The 24,963-nt window shown below is 35.3% G+C and overlaps 1 protein-coding gene and 1 long non-coding RNA gene across 7 annotated transcripts in view; one reads left to right on the top strand and one right to left on the bottom strand.

Moving 5' to 3' along the window:
• grh (grainy head) overlaps positions 1 to 24,963 on the bottom strand; it is a 280,993-nt gene that overhangs the window by 123,792 nt on the left and 132,238 nt on the right. Inside the window, exon 1 of one of the 6 annotated variants that reach the window (XM_089835512.1) lies at positions 21,690 to 22,039. The exons of the other annotated variants lie outside the window; for them this stretch is intronic. Within the exon in view, the coding sequence (XP_089691638.1) occupies positions 21,690 to 21,718 (29 nt within the window). The 5' untranslated portion in view covers positions 21,719 to 22,039. Of the gene's footprint in view, positions 1 to 21,689; positions 22,040 to 24,963 lie in introns of those variants that run through there. 6 annotated transcript variants of the gene reach the window in all.
• LOC149717113 (uncharacterized) lies at positions 13,207 to 14,773 on the top strand. The gene is made up of 5 exons (XR_016365874.1): positions 13,207 to 13,718; positions 14,124 to 14,212; positions 14,322 to 14,376; positions 14,441 to 14,551; positions 14,619 to 14,773. It is a non-coding gene; the product is annotated as an uncharacterized LOC149717113 (long non-coding RNA).

The following is a 24,963-nucleotide window of genomic DNA, read 5'->3' as shown; positions in this document are numbered from 1 at the left end:
TAATAAAAATGTTATGCAAAATGTCGCGAACTGACTTATTAATTAGTTTTATAACTATCCCTCGGAAACTACGGAAGAGACGAACGAAGAGTGTGACTTGCCCCTTGCTTGCTACAGATTCCAAATGAAGCACATTTTTATAAATAAAAGTTTTCCAAGGACTTTCGTACGGCCTTGTACAAAAGGAATAATTTTCCTCTCTCTCTCTTTTTCTCTCTAGATATCGCTTCCTAGTTCTACAGGACTATTTATTTTTGTTATTTTCTTGACGATAGATAATTCTAAATTCTCATACAAAAAATGGAGCATTTATTTAATACCTCCGCCATGCCTTGTTGCCCACACACATCTGCTGTAGCCCGTACAGTGGTTTTTTTTTTTTTTTCATTTCTTCTTTCTTTCTTTTAATAATCACCTTATTTCGGAGCAACTGTCGCCTTGGAAAACGGAAAAATAAACCGATAGCCTATCATTACAGAAAGTGTCATTTCACTTGACAGAAAAAATAAAAATATAACAGATTGGAATTATTATTCCAGTGTACAAGAAGAATATTTATCTTAAAATATTTTTTGTACTTAAATAAATGATAAATTCGATATCATTACTGTACGTGCAGTTAATGCCACAAACAGTGAGGTTGCCTTTCGCGAATTTTATCACAATTGAATTGGGAGTGTTTATCAAAGCTAGTGCAGTTTATAATCTACGGATTGTCACATAAAATAATTGAGGGATTTTTATTTGCATTTGGAAGCCATGGGTCACTAATAATTTGAACTTACAAGTAATAGATAATAGGTAGCAGAAGTATATAATACTTCTCTTCGAGAGAAGTGTATTATGTTACATAACTTAAGTATTAAACGGATACAGAGTGTCATCCTATTATTTCCTAACTAAATGGTCTTTGGGTCCACCCGTATTTTTACAACGGTGCTTAATTAAACGCTGTGACTGCGCATATTCTAACAAACAACTTTCATAAATTTACTCAAGATAAATTTTTTGAAAATTTTTAAAGCACATTAGAGCTCCTTTTGGCTACTGCAAGTTAAGATGGAAAATTTGCTAAAGCGAGGTCAAAAAACTTGGACAGAAGAAACCATTTCGGAATAGGTTATATCATAGCTAAATGCTTTCGTCCGCGAGTGAGAACAAAGGTTCGACTTTGAGCGATAACAGACAATCTTTCAGAAAATATGAATGTGCTGGATGAAAATATGACGAGATTCACCAATCCGTTCGTTCTACAGTTTCGCTTTAGCAAAGAATTAAGGTTCTGACAGAAAAAGTGATCCTTTATAGAAGAAGGCCTTCGCTTTCCCTAAAGATTTTTGAAAGAGAGAGTTGAAATTGTAAAAGGCGCCAATTTCGAAAGCATCATCGTATCAACAAAGGCAAACAAGTAATAATAGAATGACTCCTCGATTCTGATTCTGGTTTTTACGCAACATTCCGAGGGAGTGAAGCGGGCCCGGCAGACTTTTAAAACCAATTACCACCGCTTTGATGTCGTGTTGGACCTAAAGTCTAAACCGCACCGGTGGTTAAATTAGTTACGCTGACAAGATAGTCGCGGGAAATCCTTCTTAAGGCCCCTCGAATTTACGCAATTTTACTTTTAAACTAACAGCAAAGGCACCCGGCGTTGTCCGGCCCGTTGGGACTTCATTACCCTTTTTGGCCGCCATTTAGCCCGTCTATATGATATTACGAGTCAGTTCACTAAATATTAGTGAAATCGGTTGAAACTAGCAGACGCTATTCCCAAGGAAGATACTTTTTACATTTTGGGCCACCATTTTTAAAGATGGCCGCGGATTTAAACATCTTTCTTAGTTCCCACCAACTACGTCCCTGCAGCGTATTGGGCTCGGCGTTGATAAGTCAGCCAGGACTTTCACTTAGATAAAGATTATTGGATTAATGTTTTATTGTAGAATCATTTTTTAAGTTGCTATTATTTGTATGCAAATAGGTAAGAAATGAGGGCAAGGAGTACTATTTCTCTGAATAAATGGAGTTGAATTTTGCAAAGAAAGAACATTCTTCTTAACAAGGTATTAGCGCTTGAACCATCTAGGTTTTTCTTTGACTGGTCAGTATGATTTTTTTGTCTTAATTTAGCCGATGGGGACGGTCCATCTCGCTTAGATGGCGTCATAGGAAGCTTCTTTAATCAGTAAATCTTGAGAAATATAGTGAGCCCACCGTAAAGTAGGCGTTCGCGTCACCGGAGGCCAACAATTTCAAAATTCAAAATTGTCCATCAATGTTAACTAGAATGTTTTTCTTTTTCTCCTATATCGTTCCATACATTCAAACCGTAGCCTGTTACCTGTAGGATGTAGCGCCCAATTATCTCGTCAACGAAAGTTCAAGGGTCAACAATCTAAGCGCTTAGAAAACTATCACCGATTCTAAGGAGCCTATTCATTCTTTTAACGACTAAAGTTGGCAGAAAAATTTATGAAATGAAAATGCATGCGTTTGATTCTAAACTAGCCTATGTTATGTTCGATTTCTTTTCTCGCGATTGAGGTCAACCCATTCAAATACACTCAAACTATTACTATAGTTATTAAGGGGCTTGGAATCAAGCAATATTTTCATAGAGAAAAGTAGTTTTTATAATATTTTCTAAGCCGCAAGTATACAAGTTTTTATAATTTTTAATTTTCAGACTGTCTGCATTTACTTTATATTCTTTTCAAATATAAAATAAGAAATCACAACAAAATTAACAAACAAATATCGGTAGAGTGCCAAACAAAATATTAAATAAGCGGGAACGATTATTTAGATATAATTTACCAAGGAAATTACGAAGTCTTATAAGCAAAATACCGATATAAGGGAAAATTTTCAATAACGAGAATTAACTAGTTATATTGATTTTTAATGAAAATACACCATCCATTTGTCTGGCAATATTTCTAGACATAATGTAAAACTGGGTGTCTGGGAATAATATTTAATTGGGGACTATTTGGAAGCAGTCATCCATTTAAATTGACGTGTAAATTGAAAGATTGTTAGTAATGTTCACTAACATTAGATACTGCGTTGCCTGAATGTTTTAAGGAACTATACTCCAGGAAGTGTTTAGTATTTATGTACAAATTAACACTTTTGGCCTCACACTTTTGAAGTATCCGCATGATGTTGTTTTTCAAGAAATTAATTTGTTTACATCTTCCAATTTTAATAAAACTATGCTGAATTAGTAGGGGTCAATCATAAAGTTAAAATGGATGTTCTTAACTGGCATAATGGCTAGAGGTTCGCGGACCCAACCTTGAGAAGCACTCAACCAAACCACTTCTATTGAACCTTCCCTAGTGTTACTAATATCAACCATGCAGTTGGGGCATATTTGGAAATCAACTAATTGTGACGTCACATAAATAACAAACAAACATACAACTTTCTGAAATATATAGGAAATTACTAATTACCAATTTCAATTTTCTATTGGGATTTTTATTAAAGATTCTAATTTTAACTTAACTTGTTCCTATAAAAAATCAAATTAATATTATAATTATGTTTACCAAACAAAGTTTTCAATTGCAAATAAATTGGGCACTTATGTTTATTTTTAAAATAATAATGAATACCAATTTTATCAATTTGAAATTAATAATATATGCTAGATCTGTATTTAGATATTATAGATAGAATTCGATAATATTGGTTCAATCGCGGGTATCTTAAGAAAGTAATTAGTTTCAAGCTACACCTCGTACTAAAGCGAAAGCTTTTGGCGGTTTAATACACAGTGTGAAAGGTCACGGGGAATGAAATAGTCCGTATAAACTGGTGTTGAATAGGAGCATAATAATGAGTTGAAAAGTAATTTGTTATGCATTTAGATCGGCGACGGAAAACAATTAAGGATAAAAAAAGGAAAATTAGTGGCATCGCTTTCTTCGAAATACGGTTTCTTTTTTAATTAGTGGCCGGTACATCCCCTCATAACAAACCGAGCATAATTCATTAAAAATATTTTTAATTAGCAATAAACTGGCCATTATCTTTACTTTAGCGTTGTCCAAATTACCATACATGAGATAATTATTAAAAACGAAAGTAGATTATCAACGAACTAAGTAAAATTTGATGAAAAATGCATTTGAACTGCCAAAATTGAGACTACTTCGTCATGTACCATACCATCAATACATCTTGGTGAATTTTCCCAATATATTGCAACGGGAAGCTCCCTCAAATAAGTGGGTCCCATAATAGCGGTTCTCTGAACAGCGGTTCCCTGAACAGCGGTTCCCTAAACAGCGGTTTCCCGAAAACGCTTTTCACCCATTATACAACAGTTCCCTAACGAGCAGTACAACAGGGATGTGAAAAACGATAGTCGTTTATGACGGTGCAGATTGGGTTATTTAAACTTATAGTTCTTGATCAGGTAACGTTAGGTTTGGCTTTTTGAACCTCAACAGTTTTAGGTCAGGTTAGGTTTGCTAATTTGAACCCCAATAGTATAAGGTAAAGTAACATTAGGTTTGGTTATTTGCACCCCAATAGTATACGGTCAGGTAAGGTTAGGTTAGGTTTGATTAGGTTATTTGCGCGTCAATAGTATCAGAATAGTAAAAATTACTTGAGGTGACGTTAGATTATTTATTTGTACTTTAATAGGTAAGGCAATCTGTAGGATTAACAGTAACTGCTATTTCTAAAACAGCAGTTTTGAATTCTTCCTCGTTTTTAGTTATGGATCCGCTTTTGCTATTTCGAGAACTGCTTTTTTGGGAACTGCTCATAGAAGGTACAAGCATTGCCTGTATCATTTCCTGGTGTGCTGTTAACTTTTCTCCTTTCAATTAAGAATTAAGAGGCAATTCAAAAAATCTAAACACATAACTTTCATAATTACGTTTATCTACTTCTGTTAAGTTTATGAACTTCCCCAATTGTTACGAAACGAAATTAAGATAATACTAAAATAATTATCGTATACCGCGCGCTCGGTGTGTTTAAATACATTTTTTTAATATCAAATTTGGATAAACATTTGAATTGGGACATACGGTCGCTCTCGTCGTCGCGCATTAACGGCTATAAAAATTATCGGAAAAGATTTTGGCAAATTAGCCCGAGGGTTCATCTAATGCGTGTGCCATTATTCGGTCACTGAATGAGCATTATTGCGATTTGAAAAAAAAAAATAATAATTCGAATTGACATTAAGGATAGTTAAATTTCAATATAAGCCACAGGGAAATTTGCATAAAAATTGTTCACTGTTTCACAAAAAAAAAACTGGATTAAATAACCAAAACTTGAAGGCTTAAACTTTAATTAAAATTAGTTATAATTTCAGGTTTATTAATTATAAAAACTTGAGCTTTATGAAAACCTTTCAGTTTTTCCAAATTGGTAATACCGTATGAAACCTTTCTCATAAGTCAAACCGTGAGAAATTTCCAATAATGAAATAGTATAGCATCTAAAACCTACACCAAGATTGAAACGTTCGAAAATCCATTTATCTTGCAATTTTGAAATAGTTAAACTAATTAAAATCTTGTAAAATGAAGTAGAATTTACAGCAGACGAAATTTCAAAATTTACTGAACGTTTAACGGAACCTATGACGTCATACCCTGTCACGTTGTTCTGAGTCATTAGCCTTGTTTTATCGAATTGGCAGGTTTTAAGAACTGAACAGAGTAGGATGATTCACATACTACGTTTCCCATTGCCTAAATACGACTTCACTAGTGCCGAAAAATAGGACTAACGGTGCGATTCTGGAGTTTATTAAAATTATAACACATTTAAAGGGTCTCTAAAGAAGGGTGCGTGCAAGAGTTACTTGAAATACGTCATAAGTACGTGGCCAAGGAGAGGCGTGGTACAAAGAAGCTAAGTTAGTTTTATTTCTAAAACTACCACCTCAGGGAATTGGCGCTGCAATCTCGTGAAAAACCAGGACTATGTCGGCATTTGAAGGCCTTGTTTCTTGACGTCACATCGTGCCTATCACGTATTTTATATAATTTTTACCCACACGCCTCTGCCTTCTTTACACTCCCCTCCCCTTTAGTTCAAGCAGAAAGACTCGGAAAATTCCAAGTAAAGAAATCATTGTATTCATGGCCACACTTATGGTGAAGTTTGAATTTAATTAACTTATACCCCAATTACGACACTCACTCACTCCACAAGGACCTTAAATATATTATTTTCCATACAATATAATCGTCATATTTCTTACAATTGCGCAATCAAAATATACCTAATAATTATTAGGATTTTAAACACAAAAGAATACGTTTTCCCAAGGTGTATCATAGGAGTGTTTGTAAAAAGCTCTTTAAAATTGGGGTCGATTTTTTTTACCAACCAAAGTCCTAAGACATAATCCAACAAAATCTTAAACGTTTTGACGTAGGTGGACTTCTTAACTTCTTTAGTCTAGTAATTATTTGTATTTTTTATTTTTTTTAGAAAAAACTATCTCAGAGAGAAAAATAAAAACGTTTAAAGTTATAAACATAATAGCTCATGGCGTAATTATTTAGATGCGTCAGAGTTAAGAGACTTCAATCCCGGTAACAATGAAGTTCTGGAGAAAACGTAGGTTTGTATTCATAATTGTTCTTTGAAACGAGGGTTTCACTTGCAAGATTTTATGAAACAGATTTCAGACTTAAAACAAAAAATTAAGAATTTAGACAAAATTTTCCCACCCCGTCACTTTATGGGGTCACGTGCGAGATTTTTCTGTGGCAGACATCTAAAATGGTGTCCAGAAAAATTATCACTATTAACCATGATTCTATAATTTCACAATTTTTTTTCGACTTCATTGACAATTATAATTATTACTAGAAGTAAAAGGACTATAGGCGCTAGTAAATTGCTACTACTTTTCAAGCCGCCATTTTAAAAGATGGTGGCAAGTTGAATCCCGAAAGCCCTGCTGTAGGGTATAGCAAAACCTTTGTACTAAATATTAGTCAAATCGGCTGAAACGTTCGGAAGTTAATCCAAAAATGAATTTATTTATGTTTATGACTGCAGCCATTTTACAAGATGGACGCCTACTACGTAAGAGTAAAGGCTCTTTCAGACGATCCAACTTTTTGACTCAACTCGATGGGTCAAAAAGTTGTATCAACTTGCCCAACTTTTGAAGGGAAAAGTGAAATAAATCCTTCTTATTCATGCGACTAAACATTTACCGCCAAATGGAACTATTTAAGCGCCACCTACCTTGGCACTTACGAAATAACCCGTGAAAAAGGCTTCTTTTGTAATTCATTTTGATTGGCTGGAGAAATGAACTTAAAGGCCGACTTCCATCGAAAAGAGTTCTAGCGAACTGAAAACCGAGCATCGAGTCTAACAATGGAGCGACCGTGCCGATTTTCGAATCCCCGCTGGGGAAAAAGATGGAAGGGTTCTAGCTAACTGAAAGCCGTGCAATGTGGTTCTAGCGAACTGAAGATACGCAATAGAGAATTTCCTTCGGGGGAAAGCAAAAATTCGAGAGGAAATAAATTTAAAAGGATTTCTATTGTTCATCTTCAGTTCGCTAGAACCACATTGCACGGCTTTCATTTAGCGAGAACCCTTCCATCTTTTAGCACAGCGGGGATTCGAAAATCGGCACGGTCGCTTCATTGTTAGTCTCGATGCTCGGTTTTCAGTTCGTTAGAACCCTTTCCGCTGGAAGTCGGCCTTTAACTTCCCTGCAAAACTGGGTTCAGGACTTTTACATACACATCGTGCTTCTGGTAAGTCGGCCATAATTTAAGGGTCATTTTCTTTAGGCGATTTTGAGTCGAAAATGTTCTATGATATTTTAAGTTAAGATTGGAATATTTTATGGACGACCTCTTAACTTTAATTAAGAAACGGAAAGACTGTGCTAATTTAATTAAGGGGCCATCCCTTAAACACTCAAATCATAACTCGAAAACAGTGGCCCGGACGGCAAAATGTCAGAGAACATTTTCGACAAAAAACGTCCCCTAATTTATGGCAGACTTATCAGAAACACCCAAAATCCCCTAGAAGTGCTTTACAAGTTGATGGATAAATGAAATCGACGGCCGTTTCAAGTGGTATTTGGCAAGAAACATGAATGAAAACTTGGTATAGGGCAATAAAAATTCGGCAAAATCAACTGATATTAAAATCGGATACCTCTGGGCGTGTAGAAATATGGTTATTTAGAAGAGGTAATCATATACATAAACGTAAAACATTTGTATGCAAATGAGCACCTTCAGTAAAAAATATGATTCAAGGCTTTTTAAAAATATTTCAGAATTCAAATTATTTTTTAACTAATGACTAATGACGAACGCGGAATAATTTTAAGTGGTAATTTAAGGAGTAGCGAAAGAAAAATCCAAGTAATTATCATACTGTAATTAAAGGTGGATAGACCTTAAAGCTATTTTCTAACATCGCACCCTAATTAAGCCTATAAATAAAAAGGGAACGCAGGGAGACGCTGCTGATGCTTCTTCAATTAAAATTCAAGATTGGAACTTGGTATATCAACCCCTTTTCTATACGACGCGATAAAATCAAATTATATTATTATTATGTTTGAAATTAAATTCTGACTAATTTAGTGAATAGAAGAAATATTGTTACGATGATCTAATTAATATTTGAAAAAAAAAGTTATCCCCAACTTAATTAGGATGGGCTATTTTCATTTATGTCTGAATTTAACTACTTTGGTATATGGGGAAAACCCTTAAGAGTGTAACAGCCCAAACGAAAACTGTCCTCTATGAAATACCAGAACCTATATATTTAACCTGGGCTGTAGAAGAAGAAGTAGTATTTCGTTCCTCGTTCGTCTATATTCGGTGGTAATTTGTAAGTAGTACCAAGAGAAAATAGAAGAGAGTATAACACTTCTGCGTCGGCGTTCCGAACTTCCGCGCCTCGTCTGAGGGGTTAGATTTCTACCTCTCTAGTGTCGCAACCCCCTCCCCTGCCCCTCCCGGGATAGCCTCCTCGCAGTTTTTATAAAGAGAGAAAATAGTTCCCACAAAACAGACTAGTACCGGCTTAGAGGCGGCGGACGAGGAGAGGCTCCCTCTCCCAGAATTCCATGAGCAACATTACTTTCCAAAAACACAATAGACTAGTGACAGTAGAGAAGGGTGTAGACTGTATCCCTCGATCTAGGCGCGCTCTTGTAAGAAGGGATACTGTACTTGCCCAGTAGGGGGATGACACTGAGCTAAGAGATAGAAAGTATGACGTATGCATACGTAGTACTGCCATTACTCTATACCTAACCTTTAGCCTCCTGATTGGCTACTTGAAGTTTTAGGGGGGAGGGGTAAAAAACTGGACGACCCTCAAGACGAGGTAGAAAGCAGGGCTAAAGATAAATTTTGACCCAAGTATTACTCTCTTCTATTTTCTATTGGTAGTACACAGAGCTACACGTATTATTTAATTTCGTTTTTTTCCACCGAGAGTTGAACCGTGGTCCCTGGGATCAAATGCCGATACCACACTGACTCGTCTACAGACGACCTTTGATAGAACGTTGCAGAGAGATGATAAGAGTCAGGATTCCATAGATGCGCGCTGTATTTGGCCTCACCCACTCCAAGAGAGAAGGAAAGGAGGTAGGTGGCGTATGAGCTGTCCACGCTGAACTGAGTGAACTCCTCTCCAACAGAGAGGGAAATGAGATAGAAGCAGTCCAGAGTGAGTCTATAGACGCGTGCTTTGGTGATTATTCCTATAGAACTATTGGTATCTTTTTAGCTACAATGTATCGATGGCACTAACAGTTTTACCCGAATAGTAGTGGTATAGAAGCATTAACATAAACAAATAGAAATGAGGAAATAAGCAGAACGTTGGCAAAGTGAATCACATGTGCCTCGGAGCTATACTGTGGGATATTTCACTTGAAATAAATTTATTTCAGTGAGGATAGCGAGATAAACGATGTGGCTTAGTTATGGGCTAGACCATCTTGTTCTGGCACTGCATGACTTTAAATTTTAATTAACACAGCTCATTTCTGTTCTAATATGAAAGTTCAACTAATAAATTTAGATTAGTAATACTTAGGTAAAGTTCTTAGTAAATTACGATAGCCCAAACTGTTCCCTAGTCAACGATTCAAAAACATTGGGTCTTACATCAACAGTACAACTTTAAAGATGAAAACGATCCAACTTTAGTACGTCGTATCTTTAGATCAACGCTCATATTTGTAATAGCCCAAATTGTCGTCTATCGTATGATATTTGGGACTACATAAATCACGGACCAAGATAATAACAAGTCAATTTCTGACACTTGAACTCGAACTTTCAAACGTCATAACTTTATCTAAACAATGGTTACAGTGAAATACCTCGAGGGAGGTGATAGCCCAAACTGTCCTCTATCCAATGATAAAATTACACATTAAAAACATTAACTTTCACCCTTATAATCCACCCTCTTGAATTGGGTAAAAGAATACCTAAACATTTACATAGAAACCATTAAGCACCGAAAAACTGGTTATAAAAGCATACTAAAGAAATCAGAATCAAATTTAATGAGTGGCGTAATTAAAGGGTTTCTATCGTGTTTAATTATGAAAATTGAAACCACGAAGCCTTGGCCCAAGAATAAATGAAAGAGAGACGCAAGGGGGGGGACACGATAGGGGGATGAAAAAAGTAATCGTAAAAAACCCTGACCAGATATCATATCCATCTTGAATTCCCTTGATTTCGTTTCGTTGAAAAACGAAAATCATATTTAATAATTTTTTTCTTTATTTTAAATTACAAGTTTATGATAAACAAAAGGATCTAGAAAGGTCACAGAGCATGGGCCAAATAAAATCTCACTTCTTGCGAAAATATAGGTACTGAGAATGTCTCGGGCTACGTTGAGGTAATAAAAACGAATTCTAATTATAAGTGATAATTAAAAAAAAAACATTTACTTCAGTCGCAGAGTGGAATTCATAGAGTAATGGAATTTTCCCAGCTTTGACTGTATTAAGGCCTATGGGATGCCACTAGTCTATTCAGCAACATCGTTGCCCGTTAATTTCTCAGGGCTGAATATACACGACTTTAGTTTGAGTTACGACCTCGATTTGGGGTTTTTTTAAATATAAAGGTATATTTAAAATTTTATCTGCGTTATATACCTAGGCTGTAATGACAACTAAACTCTATAATATTAAAATCCACTTTGGTGGTGAGAATAGATCATCTATGGAACAATAAAATTATTATATTACAAGAATTTACATTAAATTTTAATGTTATCTAAAGAATTTCACTAAAAGAAATTAACCTTGAGGTTTTGGTGGTGAATTTATTTAAATTGCTTCCCTAAACAAATTCGCGTGATATTCGAGAGAGTTTTTGAAAATGATACACGGGAGAGAGAGAGAAAGTCTCGGTACTGCCACCTATGAGGGATTTTAAGAACCATAAACCCAATTCTGCATTAAAAGATGGCCCACACGCCACGGCGAATATAAAACAATCGGCCTGATAATTTTTCTTTAACTTGTCGTGACTTCGTGGAGGTTTCAATTAATGGATCCCCAAACAATTAGTCCCATTATAGTCTGGGTATAGAATAATTCATCTTTCATCCGAAAAAAACTAAAGATTAGATATTAAAAGGGCCCTGTTCCTACTACCATATAAACTGCAATTACCTTGAATATTTAAATTTAAATTGAGGGTTCCATTCCATTCCATTAGCTTATTCTTTCTAATATTGGACAACAGCATTTTCAAAAAGTTACAGTAATTGATTAAGTTTTAGGCAGTAACATGATAACATCAGGAATCCATAAGCCTACGAATATGAGGTAATATAAATGAACATTGAACACTTAGTTTGGTACATTTTGGTTTTTCTGACTATTTCATGTGACTTTTATAACCTTTTTAGGTACAAAGTTCCGAATGTTAACTGCATATTTAATTTTGTAAATCAACTTTTCAGGTTACTATGATTGCTGTCCACTAAAATAAAATTCCTGGACTTTTCTTAAATTTTCTACAAATCCTTAATCCTTAATTTGCTCCCATTCTTAAAATTTCCCGACTTTTCCCTGACCTTTTTAATCATTTCTGAATCCCCTGATCTCCCCAAGTCAAACATGTGAAGTTCAACAATATATTATTCAAAAAGCGCTGCAATTTTGTAGCGGTCAATAGAGTTTGTGATGCCCACAAGCTAACTATTAATCTAGCTACAAAGTATTTACTTATGTTTAAATAATTTTATATAAATCGAAGTGGGCTGGGTACGTTTTGAAGTCTTCAAAATCGGTACACTTATATTAAGGAGTCGGACTCTCTTGTAGGAGAGGCAAACGGTCCAAATATAACGAAAATCCAACAAAAGGGTAGGGAGGGCTCACAAGGTTAAGGCCCTTGCTACCGGTGTTTACGATAACATCTTTTATCCCACAATACCTCTTGCTAGTTAGCCCATGGAGTCGGACTAAGGAATACTGCCCCTGGCCCCCTCAGGTGTGGGGGCTTCTTAGGAATCATGGAAAATTTTCAAAAACCAGTAAGAAACCATACCAAACCAAACCAGAAAGCATGGAAAATATCCAGGACTGTATAGAAGCGATATTTCAACGTTACAATATTTTCCATTAAAATCAAATTCCTGGACTTTTCAATGAATTTCTTCAGATTCTAAACATTGTAAGTTTGCAAGAATAGAAAATATCCAGGACTACTATAGAAGCAAGCGATATTTCAACGTTACAATATTTTCCAATAAAATCAAATTCCTGGACTTTTCCATGATTTTCTTCAGATTCTAAACATTGTAAGTTAGCAAGCATAGAAAATATCCAGGAGTATATACTATAGAAGCAAACGATATTTCAACGTTACAATATTTCCCACTAGAATAAAATTCCTGGACTTTTCCATGATTTCTTCAGATTCTAAACATTGTAAGTTAGCAAGAATAGAAAATATCCAGGACTACTATAGAAGCAAGCGATATTTCAACGTTACAATATTTTCCAATAAAATCAAATTCCTGGACTTTTCCATGATTTTCTTCAGATTCTAAACATTGTAAGTTAGCAAGCATAGAAAATATCCAGGAGTACTATAGAAGCAAACGATATTTCAACGTTACAATATTTCCCACTAGAATAAAATTCCTGGACTTTTCCATGATTTTCTTCAGATTCTAAACATTCTGAGCATTCTCAGACTTTCCCTGACCTTTCTGTCCATTTTTAAATTCCCTGACTTCTCCTTGTTTTCCGGCCTCACAACGTACGTGCTCTAATACTGATTTTGCGTTTTGGAAAAGAGAAAAAAAAAAAATAAATAAACGAGGAAGTAGTTTCTTTGGCCCTTAGTTCTAAGAACGTTGACAGTGGAAGGTGGAATTAAATGTTGGCTCCGCCTTCATTCTGGAGTGATGGCCAAAAATGCAGTCATGATTGGTATATTGCTCCGAGCTCCAAGAATAATCCGTCTTAAAGCCCCGCTGTCTCCCTCATAAGACACTCCATTTTAATTCTTGGATTCTCCCACTATAACCCACGAAACCCTCCCACTTAAATTGGAAAAATTGCTAAAGCGGAAAGAAAGAAAAAAAAAGCGGGAAAAGATATATATATACAAGGAAAAATTGGCGGGAAAAAGAAAAGAACACCGAGGAACTCGTGACAATTGGAAGATAATCCCGTGGTAAATTATTTGGCGGGAGATATTTCTTATTCCATTAAAATTACAATTTACCGAGGAAACAGACACTCTCTAGCCGCAGAGAACAGTTCGAGGGGCCAGTCACTTAGCCTAATCGGTGTACACGGCGCCTGTACCTTTGTACTAAAAAAAAGTACGCTTTTTCTTTAAAAGCCTTGCCTATGACAGTGCTAAACTGCATCAAGTGAGCAGTGATCGGCGTACAGGGACTCTTGAGTGATTAGCCCCTTGGAGCAGCTTGAATAAACTCAGTTCTCCCATGATCATTTCGAAAGATGTATTTTTAACATTAAATTTTAAACAAATTCAAAAGAAATTTATTTTAATACGCTTGCCCAATCTTTATCTATCTAATTTAATAAAATACAAAATGACATAATTTTTTAGAGAACTGGTTTCCCCTTGGTGCCTTCACAGTTCAGAGTTCAGCGTTGGTAGTTAAGTTCAAGTTATTTCGCACAGGAGTCTACCCCTTCGTAAGTAGATCATCTCGATAAAGTTCTTAATAAAATTTTCCAAAAATCAGAATTCACAATCACTTTAATATGTTTTTATATTATTTTTTTGTTCCACAACATGATCAAGATGGGTGGGGAAGCATTGTTTGGACAAGTTCATATAACACGAAAATATAATATTCGTGAGTTCTTAAGGCTCTATGGTTCTTAAGAGAAACACTCCTTAAAAATTTCTTCCCAGAGTAGGAACCAGTAAGGTGACGCCATCTATCGAATTTCCCGTCAACTTTATTTAAACAAAAAAGTTTTGGGGAAACAACGGTTTACGCCCAAAAATAGAAAAAAATGGGTTCAATGGTAATCGTGAATAAATAATATACTCGCATGAATAATGCTATAAATTAAGAATTAAATATTTATACAGGGTGTTTCTCATAAGTCTCCCATAAATTGAAGAGTGTGTTTCTTTAGGGTCAATTTCGGTCAAATTGAATGAAAGTGCACCGAAGAACATGGGGTCTCAACACTTAATTATGGAGATATGGGCTACCAAAGATTGGTCTTTCAAAAAAGGAAATAGTAGCAGGGTTGCCTCGGAATTTTCAGAACTAAATTCCCTGACTTTTCCAGGTTTTCCCTGACCTTCTTAGGCCGAAAGCGTTAATGTTTACAGCGTGATTTAAGTGCTTATAATTAAACAAACTCGATCTACATTACGTTTTCCAATGTATTTGTTGCACCAAAATGATTAAGAAACATTTTAACTATAAATAACAGTCTAGGAGATTTGTTTTATGAGCATTTACTTTACAAAAAAAAAAAACATTCTAGACATTTTTAAGGATTACTCTAGACTTTTCTGTGTTAAGAGAGGATCAGGAGAAACTTTCATACCCAGAAATTTTACCCACTAAAATCAAATTCCCTGACTTTTCCCTGACTTTGCCGAAACTTTTTAAATTCCCTGACTTTTCCCTGACCTTTTCGAGCCGTTTTTAAATTCCCTGACTTTTCCAGGATTTCCAGGTACTGTGGCAACCCTGAGTAGCATACTAAACGTACAATGTCAAACTGAATTTTACCAAGTTGATTATTTTCGATTACACCACAATATTCATGGGGGTATTTTATTTACTCATACTAATTCTAAATTCAAAGAGCTCCATTTTCCATGAGCAATTTTAGTAAATACCAATTTTCATGGTTTTGAATTTGAAATTTTTCTCAATTAACACAAATTTCTAGGTTAACTTATAAATATCATTGAACTAGCTTAAAAACGTTTAATTATTGTAAAACCACCACGCGTATAGCTTTACCAACGTTAACCTAGCCCTAGTCTTTTGAAGAAAAAAATAGTAATAATTAAAGATAATCGTTAATGTTAACACACTTAAGTTAAAAACCGCGCCTATAAATTGAACAATGCTCATTCCACTATAATCTATATTTCTTTAAAACCCAAACAATTGTCTTTTAATTACCAAATAGCTCGAGGCGCCTATTTATAAATATGTTACTTGTACATTTCTTTCTAGGGACCAAACCCATGAGCTGTGTGTGTGTGTGTTTGTGTACTTGAGTTAAGCTATAATATCCCACAATTTTTGGAATACAGGCAATAATAAAAACACGGATATACTGAATACATGTAAGCCTCGTTTACAGAGTTTAATAGGGAAACAATGTTCGCCAGGCGATAAACAAACACAATTTCAGAGGTACAACTGTGTTTACATGAAACTTGCTTAAAGGTACATGGTCGGGATTACAGCTTTTTATATCATTTTCAGACTAGGAGGATTGATACCATTTATATCCGGAGGCGAAACTACTTGGTAATGTACTTTGTGCGCCAAGTAGCCTGACCTCCTGATGTAAATGGTATCAACACTCCTAGCCCCAAAACTATGTATGTAACACGACGTTATAAGGAAATCGTTGTATACGTAATAAGATGTTTTTTATATACATTTTGATGTCAAGTTTAAAGTTTAAATTAAATATTAAATTTTTTATTAAATAATAAGAGAAAAAAATTAAATATTTTGTACTAGCTAAGCTACCCGGTGTTGTCCGGGTGTTTTAAGGGACTAGAAGTTAGGACTAAACATTATACAGGGTGTTTCTGATAAGTCTGGCATAAATTAAGATTGGACTATTTTAGGGATGACCCCTTAAATTTAATTAAAAAAACTGAAAGATAATGATTGCTAATTTAATGAAGGGAACATCCCTAAAACCCTCAAATCATAACTCGAAAACATTGTCCTTTAGCGCAACAATTTCACAGAACATTTTCGACTCAAAATTACCCAAAGAACATCACCCTTAATTTATGCCAGACTTATCAGAAACACCCTGTATAGTGTTTAGTCCTACCCGTATCTAAATGATGTTATTGTTAAGTAACTAACCTTATTTCAAATCTTTCAAATTATATAAAACCATGTTTAATTAGGGATTATTCATTAAGTTAAAATGTCACAAGTCTAGAATATGACGTTCTTTACACACTTAATGGCTAGAGGAGGTTCGTCTCCATCCTAACCTTGGGAAGTATTCAGCTAAACCACTTCTAACTAATCTTCATCTCCTAGTATTACTGTTACTGATTTCAACCATGCAGTTTGGTCAAATTCGATAAAAAAAAATGTGACTGTACATAAAGAACATGCAAACAAACAACTTTCTGAAATAGGTATTGGGTATCAACGACATCGAGGAAAATATACATAAATGTTTAAAGTTAAAAATTAGCTCATAGAAATTGCAAGTACTAAATAAACGACAAATGGACATATACTGTGGTAGCAATTTCAATTCAAAAGTAATTTTAACTGCATCATCAAAAAAAAAGATTTGATTTGATAATAGCATAACCGTTTGAAAGGAAACGATATCGTTACCTTCGAGGCTTTGAAACTTGAAGGACTAATTTCAGTTTTATTAGGTCTAGGTCCCAAAAACTAATTTGCAAAATAACGTCAGAAATACAGTGTTCTGATTCGTCAGAAAAATTATCCAAGAAACATAAACGAAAAAAAAATTATAATAATAAAAAATAAGAAAATAGAAAACGGACAGAGACAATCGACACTTAATGATGGACAATGACAATCGGAAATTCGCGATTCCCTTACACAACTTAAAATAACACCAGTGGAAACCCCACTACGAATATAAAGGCGGTACAATTCAACAATACCAAGTTAAGGTGTCGTTTAGAATTGAAATGATATCCAGGAATTTATAAATTATTCTACGGATCTCGGAAGCGAATTATAATGAAGGTCTATTTATCTACAATTAGATTTTTTCGTGTACGATCCAATTTTTATTTTTATATATTTTTCCTTTACGTGGAATTGAAATGCCACGTCGTCAATTCGAGACGAAGCTTTAATTTTCACTTCAGGGCGTAATTACTTTTTTTCTCTAATAATCTCCGACATCGAATAATATTATCTGTTAAAACACGAGGTCTCCGCCAATAGTATGAATCTGGAATGCATATAGCTATAATAGGACTTATTACGTAGCCATTTTCTCAACGTATCTCGGCGGATTTTGTGGGAAGAGCTAGACTAACCATTATGTCATAAGTTTATAAGATATGTTACATAAGTATGACACCACCTATGCTTCGTAATACTAGACACTTGCTGGGAGCTAGTTCGAGAACGACAAGAGAGAATTGACTACACACTTAATTTTGTAGTCCATCTAGGCCCTATTTAGACTGTACTAAGCCAAAATTTGATAGCGCCTCAACAGGAGTCGCTTTACGAGAATCTACGACGTTTTTACCGACGTCACTTCGTGACAAGCTCCAGTTTGTAACCAGCGACAAACTTATGGAACATATCTTATGAACTTATGATTATGTTTGAATAATCTTCCTATTTAGTCTTACTAAGCCTTCGACAGCGCCTCACCAGGCGTCGCTTTACGAGAATCATGACAAACTCCCAGTAACCAGTGACAAACTTATAGAACATATCTCATGAACTTATGAATCTGTATGACGAAGTTTACCTCGCAAATAATCTATATCGCTGCGTTGCTCTTTGCGTGCACGTATAGCACCTGGCGTTACTATCAACCAATGAATTCACAGAAAATCTACGTTAGAATTATGAGGCGTGACGAATAGTAAGTTCTCAAGCCCGACCCACAAAACGAGCATAGAAATAATAAACATGGCATAAATGGGGGCACAATTATTCCAATTAACTGTTTGCATTCCTGTACATATAAGATTTCTTTATATTGGTAGCAACAGCAGTAGCTCGGATTTTATATTCGTGTCGTGAAACTTCTACATTAAGACTAGACTGAAGCCAATTAAATTTCGGTATTAAAACAACCTTACAAACAGTAAAGTTTATCAAAGATGATCTATTATTTTTTTCTTCTAAGACTGAGAATTCCAAGAATTTTCCATAGGAAATAAATCTATTCCAGGTATAAATTACACAACCTAGGAAGGAATAGAACTTCAGAAAGAATTTAAACCATGCGGAAAATGATAGAGATGGGCCGATACCAGTTTAAACCGATACCGATATGATCCGATACTTGGGAAACCGATACGTACCGATACCGATATTTTACCCGATCCTTCGATTAAACCGATATCAAACCGATACCGATATGGTATCGGTATCGGCCCATCTCTATAGATGATTCTCGATCCAATTTCGGTACTTGAAACTATAAAACTGGCTTTTCATACGAAAAACCCATTTTAGACACTAGTTACGTTATCCAAAAATAGATGAAAAACTGTGCTGTCTCAGAGTTTAGGTCTTATGGCGCCATCTACTCTCAACATAAGTATTTATTTTCTTCAAAAAATATCGGGTAGAAATATCGGTTCATTTTTAACCGATACCGATATATCGGTTAAAGCCAAATATCGGTACCGATACCGATATGGTATCGGTATCGGCCCATCTCTAGAAAATGATATAATACTTTTAAAAGAGTAGAAAATAACAGCAAGTTTTCAAACTTCGGGGGTAAAAGAAGAGTTTATCTTTAGACGCCTGGAACATCCGGTTATGTGGACAACAAAGACGTCAAATGAGGCATCAAACAAAAATACTGTAGTGGACGGGTTACTTAAAGCCCTTTCTAACGTCTTTGGATCCACCTACCGGATGTTCTGTCTTTAGCACACGATATTGGAGGCTACTTCGAAACTAGTTACATTTTGAAGTGTATACTGTGAACAGTGGTCGCCATCCCTAAAATAATTCTAGCCCTCTAAAAAAGCAAACTAATACCAGAAAACCAGTCTGCAACCGAGAATTCAAGTAAATACTTCATTTAAACTAAAGATAACACACAGACAATTAAGTGTTTGCCAGTCAATGGTGAGCGCAATAGGGACTTGGCAATTCGGGCTTAACTCCGCCCCCAGCGCCATTGCGCTATGTTTTTCTTTTTTTTTTTTTCAGAATGAAAGCTATACAAGCCCCTCCTCGTGGTATGTTTTTAGCACTAGTGACGTTGCATGACGTAGTACTGCCATGTCCCTATTCAAACTGAAAGGTTGTAGTTCTGTTCGATTCAGATCTTTCAGTTCTAAACGCGAGATGCTCTCACAAATTACTGGCAGCCCTGAAGCGCGGGTAAAGTAAACAAGCCGGGGAGGAATTCTTTACAGCCCCTTCATAGTGCACACTATTTATTACATATTAAGTACTTGTGTTCATTCATCGCAAACTTTTTAAAATTTATTCTTAACCTCAATGCCCGCAAAAGGGTGTTCTTCTTAACTATATCTAATTTAACTTAGCTTCCTAAAATACTACTCAAGTCAGAAAGGCTCAGTTTCGTAGGTAGGTAACTGTCAATTTTAAGAAGGTAACATCTCGATCTGAGTTTGGAAAATTGTCTGAATTTTGATGCCCCGCTATCTATTCCAAAAACGCGACGGGGTACTTGTAAATATTCAAAAGCTACGTTACTCAGTCTTGACTCTAGAGACAAGTCAAACGATGACCAGGCAAGATATCCTTCACAATATTCCGATGACGTCAATGATCCAACAAAATTGTCTACAATAGTAGAAATTTCCCCAATTTTTAACAAAAATAACCCCATAACCTTCGCTTTTCAAATGACTTATCTCGACAAAAAAAAATAAAACAAAAAAAAAAACCGAAAGTTCGTAAACCATGAAAGCCTGTACAAGAGATTCTGAATTAATTTTTAATGCAGTAGACCATTTTCTAAAAAAAAATTGAAATCTGCCATAGACTTTACCGATTAACCAAAATATGGACCAAAACAATTTTTTTTTTTTATTTTTCATTTCGGATTCACCGATGCGCGGAAAATCGGAAATTTACTTTTTAAAGTTTGGAAATAATTAAATAAATCACTGTGTTAAAAATGTATGGCGTGATCAGAATTTCTAACATGGTGGAAACTTCATAAAGCAAACTATGCCAAAATTTATCTATGCATGTAAATTTTTAAACATACTTCTTCAATCAGAGCTTAAAGATGATTAAATTATACCGCACATAGTGATGTCGTAAATTTCCCGCGAATATCCAGGATAATGATGAAAATAATAAGTCACTTCGGGTCTCTAAACCTATCTAATTGGATCAAAATTAATGCTCTATAATCATAGGAGAAATTAATAGATATCGATTATCGATTATCGATAGATTTCATCATAAATTAATTTGAAAAAGAAATTTGAGAAAAAAAAATATCTAAATATCTTTGATTGTAGTCATAATACTGGTTTAACAACCTGTTATAACTGGGCTATATTTACGGGCAAGTACATAGCGTACATTAAGGGGGCGAGTGACGTCACAAACGGGGTCCCTACCCCCTAGTTTAACCTGTTACCGGCACCGGTTACATTGAGAGAGTGAAAGGGAGGCCTTTAAAAAAAATAACCAGGGGTCGATCGCCGCGGCGGTAAAATTGAATTGTTCGAAAAGAAAAGATTCCAGTGGAAAAATTGCGGTTAAGTAGAAAGTGCTTGCTTGCTTTTGGGTTGTTATTCTGTCTAATCGAAAGGGTTAAAAATTTTAAATTGACCCGAATTTTTTAGCGTATTTACTACGCGTTTTTATAACCATTTGAACCTTATGGGTGGGCCCATATGAAACTATATTACACTGCATTTTAGTTCAAAAAGAGAAAATTGAAATTATTTTCTTGAGTGTTTACCTGTACATCAAAAATTCCTACTAAGGCTTACGTTATTTTCGATGGTATACCATGACAATTTTAGGTTTAACGCAAACCTAAAATTTGAAATTATTCCAGTACTTTCACGCTGTTATTTCTGACATTACCACTAAGCCTAAACCACGTAGCCATAAAATTACGCTATGATTAAACCAAGGCTTAAATGAGCTGTCAATTTTGGAATTAAAAACCCTAATTTTAACGAGTAAATTTAGACACAGAAACGTCTTAATTTCACAGCTTAAAATTAATTTTAAATTAAACTTACAGAAGGCAATGTAATAAAACATCCGTCATATCGTAGCAGCAAGGTTGAAAAGTAAGTTTCCGAAAAAACGAAACGGGTCACACGTTCACACAAATCACATTAATCCGTATATGCGCAAATGTTGTCGTCACAAACTTTCACCGCAGAATTAAATTTAATAATATTAAAAGTAGCGAGAGAGAAAAAGGTGTTTTTACGCGCCACGATTCGAATCCATCCGGCACTAAGGTCTACCTATCACGGGAAGTAAAAGTTTTTCCCCGTAACGCGGCACCGGCTACGGAAAATACACGACAGGTAAATTTTAGCAGTCGAACCACGGACCACGGTGTTCGGGAACTTTTGCCGAAATAGCCGAGAGACAAAACGCGCTTAGTCGATCGTCGCCCGTAGATGGCGCCAGGTAAAAGGTCAATAAATTTTTTTTCTTACGATAGGGGCGCAACGCTAAAGATTTTTACGATTTTTTTTCTTAGATAATTTTTTACTGCCCGGCTATTTAAAACGGAATAAGGAAATTTAGGTTAGTAACTTTTTTTCGTTGGTAAAATTTAATAGTTTTATGTATAAAAATATACTTTATAGTACAGAGCGAGAAAAATTTTGTTTAATTTTTAATTTATACCAGTAGTTGGTTAAGTAATTTAAATTTTGGTTATTTTTTAATAAACGCATAATTCACTGTCTATACTCTTTGAGCGGCTAGAATTATTTTTCTTGTTTGTGTTATTTTTTGTTGTTATTGCAATTTTTATCTCTTCCAAGGCACTCAAATACTAGAGAAACTTAATAATTGTTTCTAAGCAAATGAAGTTGCTAAAGTGTTTACAATTGAGGACTCTACAAGTTCCAAGATGCTTAAATACTAGAGAAGCTTTATAATCGCTTCTAAACAAATGAAGTTGTTAAAGGGTTTACAATTGATAACTCTACAAGTTCCAAGGTGCTCAAATACTATAAAATGCTTTATAATTTAAACAGGCTGAAAGGCAAGGAAGCAGATATTGTTCCATAGACTAATGGCACCTCGTGTTATTTCCCAATAGAACTTAATACAATTCAAGGTGTGGGACTGCCATTACTCTATAGACAACTATGGCTGTTAATGGGACGTATTTGACGTCACGTGATAGACTCGAAATTCAATTTTTAAATATTCAATCTGATTAAGTTAATCTTTTTAAAATGAATGTTTCTTTTTGACACAAGTCAAAATAATTGGGGTAGAGAATTTCGTAACTGATAAACATTAAAAAACACTTTTAGTAAAATTTCCGAAAAAACTAGAAGGAAAACGCTCACAGGAGAGGGGGTTGGGTTTATTTTATCTAAGTCACTCCATCAAATTAAAAAGAATTACCGTAAATTTTCAATTTATTTCTAAATCTAATCTTACTATACATAGCTTTTTACTTTCGTGGAAAAAAAACCCCGATTTTTCGTGGGTTTATCAGCAAAGAGGGACTGTTTGAACCGAGAGAGAGAGTCCACCTCCCGAAGTATTTAGCATGCAACAAGTAACCGGATGACTTCACACGCGGCCCTGGTGACTCGTCTCTCTGATTTAGAAGACACGAAAATTGGGGGAGCCAAACGAAAGGGGTATTTTAGAGCCGAGCTTAGCTTACGTCCCACGCCTTCAGCGACGAAAAATGGCGTGGGTTAGAGCACTAAATTCAAAATAACGCGCGCGCTTGTAAATGCGAACCTCAAATGTCTCCAATATTCAGGTGATGGAAATTTACTTTTAGAAAACGGCCAAGACGCGATAAGGCATTTTATAAATAATCACCCGTTCTGTATGTTTGATATCAATAAAGCTTATTACATATTAGTATAAGTTTATGAGATATGCTCCGGAAGTATGACACTGCCTATACTTCGTAATGCTAGAGACTTACTGAGAGCTAGTTCGAAAACGACAAGCGAAAATTTACTAAACTCGGTTAGTTTTGCAGTTCATCTACCTATTTAGTCTGTGCTAAGCGTTTGACAACGCCTCCCCAGGCGTCGCTTTACGAGAATGTATGACGTTTCACCTACGTCACTTTATGACAAACTCTCAGTAACCAGTGACAAACTTATGGAACATATCTTATGAACTTGCGATATTTGCGCATTTTGAAGCGTTGCGTAGCGTATACCAAAGCTTGCGCTACGACCACAGTGATATCTGGCAATTGTTGAATTGTTATTCATGCACAATTCACAATTCTTTAATTTCCCAATTTGATTTGCCAATCAAGTCAACCCCGTTGATATGAGTAACACTAAGGTACAATTCGTTAAAAGTGGTTTTGCTGTTTTCTCCTTAAGGCTGGGTCCGCGAACCCTGTAAATAACGTCCTATAGACTAGTGGCAATAGAGAGGGGAGTAGACTGTATATCCCTCCATCTTGGTGGCATTTTGTAATTGAGAGCTACAGTGGTCAAAATTGTATTGACGACTTCCAATATGGTCGCCAAAACCGAGGTAAGATATAGGAGGGTGTGACGTCACGTGAAAATTCGTAGAAGCAGACTATAGAGGATACTGTTCGTACTCGGTAGGGGGGATGACACTAAGGTAAGAGACAGATGGTATGACGTTTGCATACGTAGAGCTGCCATCACTATATTCTAGACCTGTGACACTTTGCCTTTAACCTATAATTAAGCACAGATTTATTGAATTTATAAGTTGTTAAAAAACAACACCATGCTTGTGAGATCAAAGCCAATTCTTAAAACACCAGGGCAAGACCACGTAGCCTAGTTAGTACAAGTACTCTTGAACAAGTCAAAAGTCCACCGCAACTTTCTAAGAAGGCTAAAAACTGATTGGGGAGAAAAATACGCAAATGCAATAATTGATGAGACTTGTCAGTTTTAGGGAAGTATGTATAAAAAATATCCTACCAACAAAAAAAAATATTTTTAAATTTTTAAATCTGTAGAAACCTTTGGGTACGATGGATTGGATTTAGATTGTGTCATTGGGAACAATTATCTCGCTTGTCTATACTATCAAAGAAAAACTGGTGCATACCTTATAATACGTTATTTTAAAAGGATATATCCGAGGGGCTATATACTCTGCCATGAGCGCGTCTGTCTAGACTAAATTCAGGAATTTAGATTCGAATTGTGAATTAAAAATATAATCTTTAAGTATAATATCAAGCAGATGAACGGGTATGGTAACAGGGAAGATGTATTCTGTCTAAACATCTTCATTAAACACTAATTATAGTTTACACTAGAGGTAAGGTTGTTTCTTTTTTCGTTTTTTGCC

The sequence above is a fragment of the Phalangium opilio genome, unplaced genomic scaffold (genome assembly GCF_054372755.1).
Source record: "Phalangium opilio isolate 3A_F unplaced genomic scaffold, DU_Popi_V2 ptg000003l_1, whole genome shotgun sequence".
Taxonomy (NCBI): Eukaryota; Metazoa; Arthropoda; class Arachnida; order Opiliones; family Phalangiidae; genus Phalangium; species Phalangium opilio.
This window is presented reverse-complemented; position numbering and strand designations above follow the sequence as displayed.